Below are 14,070 nucleotides of genomic sequence, written 5' to 3' on the forward strand. Positions count from 1 at the left end.
TGGAGGCAATATGCTGACTCTGTAAACTGCTTAGATAGGGCTGTAAAGCACTGTGAAGCAGTATATAAGTCTAAGTGTTATTGTTGTTGCTAATAGAACAATCCTCTGGAGCCATTTCTCCAAGCCAGAAAGAAAGTAGAGGTGCTTAAAGGCCTGGTCATGCAGCTCTTTCAAGTTCCCCAACTCTGATCATGCCCAGAAATTTTTGGACCTCAAAGACCTCCTTCGGGCCAGATCTTCAAAGAGGAGTAGATCCAAAGGAACACAGTTAAAAAACAATAAATTGCATTGTACAAGAACAAGTAGAGAAAGCAGTTGGGAAGTATGAATTCTAAAAGAGGCTTCCACCATCATACTGGGAAAAGCTAACTTGCTCAATTTTTGACAGTCCTGTTGGTCTTAAAAGTAAGGAGACCTGCCAGGAAACAAACAAACAAACTCTACAGGGACTCACTGTTGCCCTTTATGAACTAAGAGTGCCTCTGCAAGAGAAATAACACTCCACTGCAGCTGCAAACAATAGGAGGCAGTCAATAGCAATAGGTAAACAGTCTCTGGAAATCTTGTCAAGCATTACTGATCTGCTTAGTGACAGATCGTTGATAACCTTCTAAGGAACCCCATAGTTTCCTAGAGGAAAATAGGTTGGAGAATAAAGGAGACCCAATTTCACTCTTGGAACAGAGCAAGATTTTTGTTATGATGCTATTAATGTTCCATTCCTGATGTTGATATTCTTGCCAAACCTTTTAACTTTCGTCCAATATGTTTGTTTAGTTGCCTGAAGAGATTGGAAAACTTGAAGATAAATTAGAGTGCGCCAATAATGCTCTGCAAGCAGATTGGGAAAGATGGAAGCAAAACCAGCGTCTCGATATGAAATCAGCATTTAGCAATATGGCAGAAAATAATCTCCACTATTATGAGCAGGTAAAAGAGTTTTTTAAATCCAATTGTGTGATGTCTCCATATAGTTTGCTTCTAAAAAGAAGTGTTTAAAAACAGAGCTGTTTCTCTTGTTGTCTTAAATGTACTTCATAGTCAGTTGTATACACACAAACACACACGTGTTGCTTTTAAGTTCTCTGTCAACAGAGGGCAGTCTTGATTTAAAAAGCACAATGCATCTTTATATATTTAATCCTTTGCTTAGTTCAAGGAAGCTTCTGGATAGGAGAGTTTTGCTTTCTCGGGCTGTGGAAGAAAAGACTGCCGGATCTAATCAGCAGATTAATCACCTATCACTTTAGATGATGAGTCAGTGGGGCAATTTTGAATCAATAGAGACAAATTTTAATCAGCATTAAAATTAGAAAGTAGCCTGCAGATTCAAGGTAGAGTTACCATCTGCCTTGCCTTCATATTATTAAGCTAATCAAGTTTTGTTGGTGCTTAATCTCACAAAGCAAGATTTCCAAAATACTGAAGGATAAGCAGTTTTCAAGTCAGCAAGGGTAATTAATGAGGGATACACTACTTTGATTTCCTTGAAAGCAATGTTTGCACCGACATTGTACATAAACCAGCAGTCTGGGTTATTGGAAACAAGCTCCGTGTCAGTGGGACAAATAGCTGCTTTATTCACACTTTCCTGCAAAACCAACCCTTAAACCAGTCAGAAATTAAAAACAGCTTATTATTCTGTACTAGTATAGCCAATATAATGAACAAAGTAAGAAGGGATTATAGATCAATTGCTAACAGTAACTATCTTAAATGGTCGACTGTAATTTTCTGGAAAATTACATTGTGTTCCTAATTATGGATCCAATCCACTAAATTACATTTTACCTATTTGAGTATTTATTTATCCAGTGTGAAATTCTAAAAGAGGATTAGCTACTCTTTTTACTAAATGAAATGAAACAAATGACAACCTCTAGCAAAATTTATTGACACTCAGCTTGGTTCAGGCACATTGTTGTTATGCTGCAGGTTTTCTGCCCTGCACCATTTATGCTCAGCAGGATTGCTGAGATGCATTTGCCACTCCTTCCCCTAAAGTATGGTTTACAGCTGGATTGTTTGAACAAATAAACCCTCCACACGATGACTGAACAGCCTTTCCTATTGCAAAGGAACTTAATTCTATAACCCATGTCTTATGGATTTGTTTCTCGTAAAAGAATATTGTTCTTTAACAATACTGTAGCATTTCCTCGCAGTTGAAATTGTTACCATCGGACACACACTGAAAGTACACATCTTTTCACAAGAATGTCCGTTGAAAGGCAGGGATCTGGATAATCAAGAGAAATGCATAAGACTGAAAATCTGGTCTTACAGATCAAAATCAAAGCAATTTACTCACATCAGAAGGTTTGCTGATCCTACATATTTCCTCAGTCTGTTCCTGTCCTTGTGTGTCTTCTCAACTGTATATTAGAGAAATACCCCAAAGGTGTATACAAATGTGGTCTGCTAAAAACTGTTCACAGATTGATGTTTTTTTTCCTTTGCAAGAGAAAAGATTTGCAAAAATAAGCATAGCCATTTAAGTATCTTCCTGTACTGGTTGTAACTTCCCTAAAATGTTTACACATTCTCCTGTTTTATAATGCTACGATAATGTTGTAAGTGGCTCTTGCCCACCTCTACCACGCATACAATAATGTAGCTACTCAAGAAAAGCCATCAATTTTGAGCATTGCAACCACTCAGCCCCCATTCAGTTCAGAAACCTAATGAATTCAGGACAACTGTACATCTGATCACCGCACTGGAAGGACAAATGGGCTCCCATTTCTTATTCTTCTGATGTTATAATGAACTCTGAGGCATCTGAAAAATATTGCAACTCCTTATATAGCAATGTGAGTTTTTTAAAATAAATTTTTATTTTATTCAGAAAATCAAGGTAAAATCAAGCTCCAAAAAAGAGAGAATTTTTACAAAAACAAAACAGGCGAAACATTAAAACCAAAAGAAAAAAATGTGCATTAATAAAAAGAAACACACACACACATACATATACATATACTTATCATATATATATATGTATGTATGTATATGTATATGTATATGTATATGTAAAGCATCCAAACTTTGATCATTTGACCATGGGGCTGCTGCAACAGTTGTAAGTGGGAAAAACAGTCATAATTCACTTTTTTCAGTATTGTTGTAACTTTAAACTGTCACTAAACAAACGGTTGTAAGTTAAAGACTACCTGTAGGTGCCATCAATTTGATTTGTCATCTGTCTACTATATCATAAAGGCAAAGTAGTTAACAGGTGAACCAACAACACAGTTAAACTTCAGAGCCCTCTTTTAACAATCTATTATTGTGTTTAACTCAGAAAATCTGCTAAGGCAGTGGTGGTGAACCTATGGCATGGGTGCCAGAGGCGGCACTCAGAGCCCTCTCTGTGGGCACGTGCACCATTGCCCCAATCCTAGGCCTTCAGCTGGGTTTTATAAAACCTTTTCGCTTTAGGCATCTGCTGCTGTGTGCAAAAAAAAAAAAAAAAGTAATTTCAGTAATTTCAACTTCTCGGGAAAAAAAAAAGATCTTGCAAAGTTGGAATTGATTGATTGAACTTTTTAGTCCCACCCAGTCTGCTGTTACCATCGCAGCCACGCCCACCCAATGGGCCACACCCACCCAGCACCCAACGATGCATAAATGGGTTCTGAGTTGCAGTTTGGGCACTCGGTCTCTAAAAGGTTCGCCATCACTGTGCTAAGGCTTCTTATCTACCATAAATCACCATAATTATTGTCTCTGATCTGTCTGGGATCAAATATCCTCATTTGATTCTTTAACAGTAAAACATTTCCTTAAGATTTTGGTTAAGAACTTTCCCAACCATTGTGTCTTATTCAAGGCACAATTAACCCAAATCATAAACCTCTGTTGTCAATTCAGTTTCCCCAAAATGTCCAGTCCAAATTGTTTTCCAGCTATAGTGAGTCCATTTCTCAATCACCATCAATCTCCTTAAGGAAGTCCAGTTCATCACTCCTCAATTATGTTAACTCCAAATTTGTAGAATCCATATCCATGCACTTTACAAACTAAGTTCCTTCTCCTTTAAATCTGTCAGCAGCAGTTTAGATTCCAATCCATCCAGTTGTGAGTTTGGTTTGGTCATAGTTAATTATATCTGGATATCCTCTTTAGGTTGGTCTAAAACCATGGTTATTTTACCAAACTTTTTACCAAATGGGGGAAAGGGAGTCTTTTGAGATATTTGAGATGAACTATGGAGTTAATTAAAACAGACCTACTGCAATTAGTGGGAAATTCCACTGTGTCCTATGTAAGTATTATTAAATCTTCTTTTCAGCTGAAATAGATTTCCTATTTTGTTTCATTCCATATTATAGGAAGACTTGTTTAAGTACATAACTAGTCTGAAAAACATCAAACGATAGAGGTGCTTTGCTTAGAGCTTAATTAGAAATTCAGCCTGAAAACACTTTATAGAGGAGGCTTGCAAATAAGTTTATAAACATTACTAGCACAGATAAAATGGAATTGTACCTGTAACTAAGGACATTATAATCAAATGCATCAGCATTACCACAGAGACCTGGGAAAACATGCAGCTGTTTTATCTTTTGCAAACAGATGCTGTGTTTGCAGCCCCAGATTCTCCAAAGCATTTGGACTTGAATCTAAATGTTGTACAGCCCTAATAATTCCTTGAAGCTTTATTTGCAACCTGTCAACTTGCTTCACGAACTTGAATGACTGATGCATAATAGGGTAACTTGCATAGTAAGCAATGCTTGGTTAGTCCAATCGACAGCAACAAGCAAATGTAGGACAAGAAATAAAAATGCTGTTAATGAATAAAACAGTGAAGATGTTTTTGGTCTTTGCTTATTTATTTTATTGTGTGTTTATGCATTTAGACCTAATTTCTGAGCCATTTAATCTGACAGGAACTAGCATTACAAGTATCAGAAGAGGCATAATTCAGTTTGCAGGGTGCAGGTTTTATAGCTGCAAAGTGTTTTTATCTCCAGTTCAGGGACTTCAGATAGCAACAGCAGGGAAAAATTGTTCTGAAATTTCAAATCCTGCACAGGACTTCCAGTGAAGAAATGGTTGACAGAAGAGCTAGTGACTGCTGCAGAATGAAAGAGTCAGCAAATAGATAAAGTCTTTATAATATCTCTCTGGACAAGGAGAGGACTTGAGATTGCCCACAAGTGCTCCATACAGTTGCTCTTCTCAAAGAGACTGTAAGATAGCAGTCCACAGCAGGTTGGTACCTCTGGGAGATGAGGGAATAAACATCTTTGCTCAGACTTTAGGACAGTTTCAAAAAGACACCGGATTGCGTACTTTTCTAATCACTTTCACGCTGCTTTTCAGCTATTAGGAATCTTTGGCTCAACAGGTTTTACAGCCCCTGGTCAGTTTCCTTTCCTGAGCAAAATAGCTGATGATTTGCCTTGAATTCTTAGTAAATGAAATTTTAAATAAAAGTTTCAGGACTTAAATTCTTTTTCTTTGGAATAAATTAATGAAAAGGAAAAAAAAATAGGTATATTGCTATCTCCGTAACTCTCAATGGACCTCTACTGATTAGGACCAAATCAGGGATCCCGAATACCCTGTCTATGGACCGCCATCAGGCTGCTGCATGCCAGCAACCAGGGCTCTGCATACAAGCAGGATGCAGGCAGCTCACAAAACCCCGCCCCCCTCTGGTCCATGGAAAAACCTGTCTCCATGGAACCAGTCCCTGCTGCCCAAAAGGTGGGGTCCGCTGGATTATTTGACAAGGATATGGAAAGAAAAGATAATCTCTTGTATTTTAAGAGAAAGGGATAAGTGACTAAAAAGTGTTTATATGTGATAACTGTGGAAGTCATTCCTTTATATATGTCTTTAGTGTATGCTCATTTCTTTTCTACTTTTCGTACTGTTTTTGTCTCCTGCACTTTTTTCTTTTTTGTTGTTTTAGTTTATATTAGTTTTTGTCTTTTTAATTGTGATTTTTAATAAAATTACTATAAAAAAAATGAGCCTCGACCCCCTATGGATTTATTACCTTGGGGTAGATGCTTGAGACAAGATAGAATGTTACCCGCTGGACTATGAGTTAGCAGAAAAAAGTGCTTTCCAAGTCCTTTACATTCTCTGTGGAACACTGATTTTTAATTAAACGATATACAGAAGATTCTGTTATCATAAAACTAGAGAAAGAGCTATGCTGCATTAGTTCAAAGGACAGTTCAAGAGAGCATTTAGTCAGTTAGCTGTCTGGGTAATAATTCCGTCTTACTGATATAAACTAGCGACTGGGCTTCAATCCAGTTCTTTGTATAGGAAGAAAAAAAAAAAAGGCTTTGTTACCCTGGAAAAAGGCAGTGATAAATAGAAATAGTCGGGATCATTGTATATAAAAAAAGTTGCTTTCTGAAAATATTGATGTTTTGTAATAACATCAGTGTTCCCGTGAATGGGCAAACCCCCTACAGCGATTTTATTTTATTTATATGCCGCCATCTCCCCTAGCAGTCTAGGCATCTTACGGATAGTAAAAAGTTAAGTAGAAAAGCAGTTAATAATGTAAAACTATGCAAAAAGCCATGAACCAAGAGACAGATGGTACAGATATGGGGTCTTCTTAACCCCTTCAATCCCTTCCAGTGGTGAGCACCCATTAGTATGAAGGAATGAGCTATCATATATGCATTTTCTGCGTCATTCCAAGACCTTTCATTACTGCAGTGTTATCGTGCGTTGAACTGCCAAGTACTGAGAACACATACAGTGCAAATAAAAGGCTGTGTTGGCATTGAGAGCCATTTCTCACACATGCTGCACCAAGCATCTCTGTCCAAAACAAAAAGAAAAACAGTGGTGAGGATTTTAAATGGGAAGAAAAAAAGATGAATACACAAATACAACTGTCTGACAATCAAAAGAGTAGTGCGGTTCGTAAAACGGGGCAGCTGATACAGTTTGACTTTGTAACACATATCTGTGAGAGGAAAAGATGAGGACTTACGAGGCATTCCATATCTATATTTAATTCATTGTTTTAGTGGACAGTTCATTAGTAATCATATCATCATGCTTGAAGGGGTGTTCTTCCAGAGGAAGCAAAAAGCAGTTTAAGGCTACATAAAATGGTTTTTTGTGTTCATGTCGGAAGCACCAAGGCGCTTCTCGGTTGCAAGGCTTAACCGGTGACATCACCATTGTCCGGAGAACACCTTGTTGCGGGCTCATTTCATATCCCCATTAGTGTGCCCACTGAAGTGGTATCTGTGTATCTACCTACTTGTGATTACTCGCTTTCAGACTGCTAGGAGCTGGACTGAATGATGGGAGCTCACCCTGCCACACAGCTGCATTTGGGTCTCAAACGTGGGCTTACTGATCATCAGCCTAATGTCCCAACCATGAGCCACCGTGCTCCTAATAGTAGTAATAAGTCTTTAAAATACATCTCTCTGTGTATATATGGATGGAACTCATTTCATTGGAGGACAATGTCACTGCATGAGGAGGTGTCCCAGTACGGGGATTGTCCAGCACCGGGGAGAGGTAGGCAGGGGGGTTTATATAGAAGTCATCCAGTTGTTGTTTTGGGTTACTACAGTATTCCCAGGAGACCATGCACCCAACTTTAGCCAGTTTACTAAGTCTATTGTAACCCTTTGAGTCACATTAATCCCAATTCCCCAGAAGTATTATCTCAATAAAGTTGCAGTAAAAAAGATGATCAGCCTAGATCAGGGGGTAGGCAACCTTGGCTCTTTTATGACTCGTGGACTTCAACTCCCAGAATTCCTGAGCCAGCATAGCTGGCTCAGGAATTCTGGGAGTTGAAGTCCACGAGTCATAAAAGAGCCAAGGTTGTCTACCCCTGGCCTAGATTATTTGTCTTTGGGTATGCAAGCAATGCTGATGTTTGCAGCATCAGAATCAATGTAACTTACAAGTAGAAGGTTTTCTCAGCCATTGCATCAAATGCCATTACTAAAAAAAAAAAAAAAAGCGGCTTAAATTTTATGCTGTAGTCTTTGGGCATAAGCAAAACCAATTTTCTACCCAAGCACATTCAGTTGCTTGTAAATTTTAGTTCTGCTTATAAATATGTTATATTTATTTATTGTTGTTCAAATAGTTGCTTGATTGTATACACCCTGACTCTTTAATGCAGTATTTCTTAACCTTGGCAAGCTTAAGGTATGTGGACCAACTCCCAGAATTTCCCGATCAGCTGGCTGGCTGAGGAACTCTGGGAATTGAAGTCCACACAGCTTAAACTTGCCAAGGTTGAGAAACACCACTTTAACGAATCAGCTATGCCTATTGGACTTTGGCCAAGCGGATGATTAATTGCAGAAGTTATATTCAGATGTCTGAGAATGAAGCTAGTTAGAGCAGTGAACCTGGGAGAAAGGGGTCTGTTAGCAGTAGTCTCATATTCACTTTGGCAAGAAATAAAATCACTTTTTCTGCTTTATATAGACTCAGAAGCCTTTAAAAGGTGAAAAAAAAACCCTGTTGTTTTTTTTTTAATTAAGATAAGAAAGTAATGTTTCTGCTGCTCCTCTAGTTTTTAAAGTTGCATGTCAGCATTTTCAAAATTTATGATGGGATCTCTGGCCAGGAATCTCATAACTGCCTTTTCTGCTTTATGAGTTTAAATATTTATGTTGAAGTGATATTATATTTATAGCAGAACCTTGACATCCTTCTCCCTTTTAAAAATCAGCTTAGAAATCTCTTAAAATTTTATGGCTTAAATAAAATGAATAAGGCCACCAGTTTACCTGGTAAATGTGTTTGTAATCTGCAATTCACCAAGATGAGACATGCCCATCTCTTCCTTAAAGTCTTTCTGGCTGACAATAGATTTGCACTCAACTTCCTAATTACAACAACTGTTCAGATTAATAAGCTGAAACAATTCAGCTATCAAAGTCTCATCCTTTGAGGCCTTTTTATTAAGAGAATTTTTTTAAAAAGTATTTTCCCATGGGAAGTATTTTTATAATTAATTCCAAAATCTTATTTCAAATCCGTCTCGATCCTTAGTTCATTTATAATTTTACAATATCAAGAGTCAAATCACCCTTTTTGCTGTTTATTTCAAAAGAAAAAGAATACAAGAAACTTGTATTTAAAATTTCTTTTGCTAAGGATTAAAGGCAAATCACCAGGTGTTATATAATTTGTTGAGCCAGATATTCCTATTAACCAAAAAGCAGTTAACAAGCAATTTCTGAAAGTAATTACAAAAAAGTATGTGAAATGTCCTTAAAGGCACAAATTATGGTGTGAGTGAGATGACTATTCCCTCATCTCCCAGTTCTCTAAACCCATCAGAAACCACTGTCTTGCAGTCTCCTTGCAAGAAGCAACTGTATGGAGCATTTGTGGGTGATTTTAAGTCATCTTGTTGTCCAGAGTGGAGTTATGAAGAGCCAATTTACTCACTGGCTTACTATGGTTGTCCGCTCCATTTTTAGCGGAGCTATCTTCTTAATTTTTTAAACTTATATTCATTTACGGAACCAAATGTGTGTTTGGGAATTCAGATTCTTCTGTAACCTATTTTGTTATTTAAGCTAAGTGCTCTGCTCCAATTGACAAGATACATAATTAGCCACATGAACATAAAAGTAGATCTCTGAGCCTTGGGCTCTAGGCTTTGCTTCTGGAGAACATCAGCTGTGGAATTCCATTCCTTCTGAGGCGAGCAGCTCTGAAATTCTTTCTTTTCCAGTTCCTTAGCATGAAAAAAGGGCGTTATAGCAATAGCACTTAGACTTACATACTGTTCCACAGTGCTTTATAGCACCCTCTGAGCAGTTGACAATGTTAGCATATTGTCCCCAACAATCTGGGTACTCAATTTACCAACTTTAGAAGAATGGAAGGCTGAGTCAACCTTGAGCCAGTCAAAATCAAACTCCTACCAGTGGGCAGAGTTAGCCTGCAATACTGCATTCTAACCACTGTGCCACCATGGCTCTTGATCCTGAGAAAGAGCCATTAATGCAAACTAACTGGAGAGAATAACATGATACAGAGGTTCCTAATTTATATATATAACAATAGCAATAGTACTTAGATTTATATACTGCTTCATAGTGCTTTACAGCCATCTCTAAGTGGTTTACAGAGTCAGCATATTGCTCCCAACAATCTGAGTCCTCATTTTATCAACCAAGGAAGGAAGGAAGGAAGGAAGGCAGGCAGGCAGGCTGAGTCATGGAGAACCGAACAGCCGACAGTCAGCATTATTAGCCTGCAATACTGCTTTCTAACCACTGTGCCACCACCACGGCTCTTATATTACTGGATATGTAATTTGCAATCAATTACTCATGAATTTTTTACAGGTTACCAGCAGAAGATAACTATGCAAAACTGAAATTGCAGAAGTGTGCCTGAAACTGCACATTGCATTGAAATATTATCTAAACTTATAGGAATGATGGCATCAGTTTCAGCAATGGCCGGTTAACCCTGTAAAACATTTTAGTATTGCAGACAGCTGTGTGTACAAGGCATCAGCAACTATGATAATTATGCCCTAATCCTATCTGGAGCATTAGTGAGGATCATGAAGTATTTAAGAATGTGAGGTGATTTCTTTGCCAGCATAGTAAATATTAGATCTCTGAGCTGAGAGCAATCAAATGTTCCCTTGGCTCACAGTAGTTGTGCTGAGAGGAATAATGTGTTCTTTTGACTTGTTCTATATGAGACCATCCCAGCCCTCAGCAGAATTGTGGCTGTCTTAGAATTTCTCAGCTCAATAGTCTGTTTTTTACAACTAGATGAAATAGAGCCAAATTAAAGCAATAATCATAGTATGCTTACAAAATCTTGTTAGTTAATCTAGAATAGTTTACTACCTTATTTGTCCAGGTTAATTACTTCTTAAAGCAGTGCCTCTCAATTTTTTTTTTCATTATCCAAAATCAATTATCCGAAAGCTCCATTTATCACTTATCAGAAAATTCTTCTTTAAATATCCCTCTTGTGATTGCATCATGAGTTTGGGTGCCGTTCCCTAAGGAAAAATTACTTTTATCCAATTCTGGATAATTTACTCAGGTTTGGAAAGCACTGTCTTAAAGCATAATTTTAGTACTTAATATCATACTCAGTAGGGGTGTTTCAAGACCATTCTCTGATTTTTGGGGGTGAGATCTGGAGTTACAGAATTGAGTTAGTTACATTCTGGGCTACTCAAATGTAATTCCTTGCATCTCGGATTATCCCAGATCCCATGCCGTCTTTATCATCTGGCATGGGAAATTGTACCATGTGCCTTTTTGGTTTTAATCCCTCCCCCCCAAAAAAGAGGGAATTGGCAAAAAATATTAGAATGCTGAGAGGATGAAATGGGCCAAAGTTCAGAGAAATCAGTATAGAGGACTCCCATTTTGCTTTACATAAGAATGGGGTGGAATTTATAGGAATTTAAAGGGTTACAAGGACATGAAGCCTCCCAAATTTTGTACAGAAGACAGTCCATTTTTCATAGAAAAATGATTGCTGTCATTTGAGAAATGTATACATCATAAAATTTAACTTTATTGTCCAGTTGATGAGGAGAAACAGCTTGAGGATGGTTTATAGAATTCCAAAGCTTCCAAGTTAATTTTTTTGTTTCATTTCTTTTTAAAGTGCCTTGCAACCTGGGAGTCCTTCTTGACCACTCAAACTGCAGCAGACATTACCTTGGAAGAAGAATCTGAAGATCAGTCTTGATCGAGGCATCCTCTTGTGAATTGTTCTTCACCAAAGAATTACTTTATATTTGAGATGAAATTCATTTATTGTGTAGAGATATTAAGATTCAAGAGTGGGAGAGTAAGCTTGTTGATATGTCAGGTATTCCATTATCCTGGACTTTATTTGAATCATGGTTTGTGTATGTATTTTTGGTAGTGGCGGAAGAAAAAGAGAGGCCCAGTTCTGATGTAACATTAACCTCATTTAATACTGTGGGGACAAGTTTAGAATTTCAAAGCATGCACTCCTGCCTTCTCTTCCTTTTGATGGAAGTACAGTAACATTAGATTTTTTTCCCTTCAGTTTTTACATTAACTGTAGCTTAATTCTAAACCCAAACCAACAATGAGAAACAAGTCTGTTTCTTGAGACAGTGAGTTTCAGTGAATTTAGTTTTACTTAAGTCTATTCAAAATAAACTCAGAGAAAGAAATGAGAGGGAGACATTGTTTTTTCTTGTAACATTAAACTGCGATAGTAACACCTTACAACTAGGATTTAGCACTAAACTATAGGTTATAACACTTTCTTATAATACTTAACCATGGGTACATCCAAACTGGGCCACTGAGGTGAGAATATGATTGCCGGCATTTTTCTGGAGATATTTTGTTTTTTTAATACTGTGCAGTTTGAATATAAAATATTTTAAATATGCATTTTAATAATAAACAAGTTTATTAGGAATTCATTCATTATTATTTATTCTTATAGCTAAGCTCTAACCTGGACATTTTTAAAGTTTCATAATAACATTCAAATGAACTCTTTTATTAGTAATGCATTAGAGTGACAATGAAATACTCACTGCTGGAAAGAATATGGAAGCTATGAAATGCAGTTTCTACTCCAATTAGTCTGACACATCTGACACCAGGAAATGCATTTCTTAAAGTAGTAAAAAAATTGGCTTCCTGACGGATGTTTATTTAAAGAGCCATTTTTATGTTGTCACAGATACAGAGGTGTTCTTTTCAAAGGAATACCTTGTTCTCCTTTTAAAAGATATTAGTTTATTTTTTATTATTATTTCTTTTAACAATAAGCGATAGTTTTCATTGATTCAGTAGTAAAATATTGGGTTGAAAATACATAAATACTTCAGTAATATAAGTAGTTGTTTATCTTTAATAAATTACCAATCTATCTTTGCACTAACAGAATAGAGGGGGACAATCAGTAGTGGAAGATCTGCCAGATCCAAAATGAATGAAAAAGGAGCCATTTTCATTTTCCCTATCTGCTCTATGATTTCCCATACTTCCAAGATTCATTCAAGTAACTCCATTCTCTCTAATGGATGGAAATTAATCTTTACTCCCTCCAAGGTTGGTATAGGTTTGCTATGGCATACTGAGAGAATGAGAATACTTTGACAGATGTAAAGCCTTTATTTATTTTATTTTTATTTATTTATTTATTCAATTTATATGCCACCCATCTTACCTAGAGGTGATTACTCCTGATTCTATTTCAACTTGCACAAATAAGACCACACATCTGCTCCCCCTTTTGTTTTTATAGTATTGTTAAGTTGTTGAAATTTCTTTAGTAGCAACAAAATCAGTTGTTTTTCAAATCAGGTGGCTTTCTTAAGGGTAGATCTCTCTCATCCTATGGGTCCTGGAAGTCCTTCAAAAGAACATAAGATATTCATTCATTCTGAAAGTAATTTAATCTTTTGACAGCCTTATTAATAACCTCAATTTTTCAAGGTTGAATAAGGTTGATAACCTTACAAAGACTCCTACACTTAAAACTCCTTGAAGCCAATTGCCCTAAGCAAGATTGGAGAACTTGCTGTCCTCTAACAGTGGCTAAATTATATTTTACATGAGTATCAACTAGAGGAGCTAAGGGATGTTATTTTAATTCAGCAATTGCTGGAGGACCACATATTTCCAAACCCAGAGCTAGAGGCCTAGTCCTACAACAGGTGGATCTGAAAACTTTCCTATGTGGTACAGACTTGCTGTGTAGTTTTTCAGGATAGCTTAAGACTCTTGTGAAAGTCAAACCAATATATTTCTTCAATCTTTTTTCTGCATTTTTCTAATTCACAGTTTTTCTTCCCTTATTCAATCAAGCCATAAATTTAAAAAAAATGTCATTTGTCACCCATAAAGATAAACCTCTGTCCATTCTTTAACCTCCTTTGTCCTAATATTCCTGTATAAGTACCTATAATAGTCATAAAGTTAAGATAAACCAAGGGAAAGAGGAAACATAGCTGCACACATTTCTATCTTTCTTACATCAACCCGCCCTTGGTTCATTAACCATGATGGAGATTTGAAGGCTTATCTAAGGCTTAGCTCCTCATTGGAACCCAAAGTAGTC

At 36.9% G+C, this 14,070-nt stretch overlaps 1 protein-coding gene across 1 annotated transcript in view; it reads left to right on the forward strand.

Annotated features, from left to right (window-relative positions):
- The window catches only part of SNX7 (sorting nexin 7), a 51,345-nt gene extending 38,924 nt beyond the window's left edge, over positions 1-12,421 (forward strand). The window contains exons 8-9 of the mRNA XM_039352256.1: positions 778-930; positions 11,623-12,421. Coding sequence (XP_039208190.1) covers positions 778-930; positions 11,623-11,706 — 237 coding nt within the window. The 3' untranslated portion in view covers positions 11,707-12,421. The remainder of the gene's footprint in view (positions 1-777; positions 931-11,622) is intronic.
- Positions 12,422-14,070: the final 1,649 nt, after the last annotated feature.

This window comes from Crotalus tigris, unplaced genomic scaffold (assembly GCF_016545835.1).
Source record: "Crotalus tigris isolate CLP2741 ecotype Arizona unplaced genomic scaffold, ASM1654583v1 scf7180000018419.1029430, whole genome shotgun sequence".
NCBI lineage: Eukaryota > Metazoa > Chordata > Lepidosauria > Squamata > Viperidae > Crotalus > Crotalus tigris.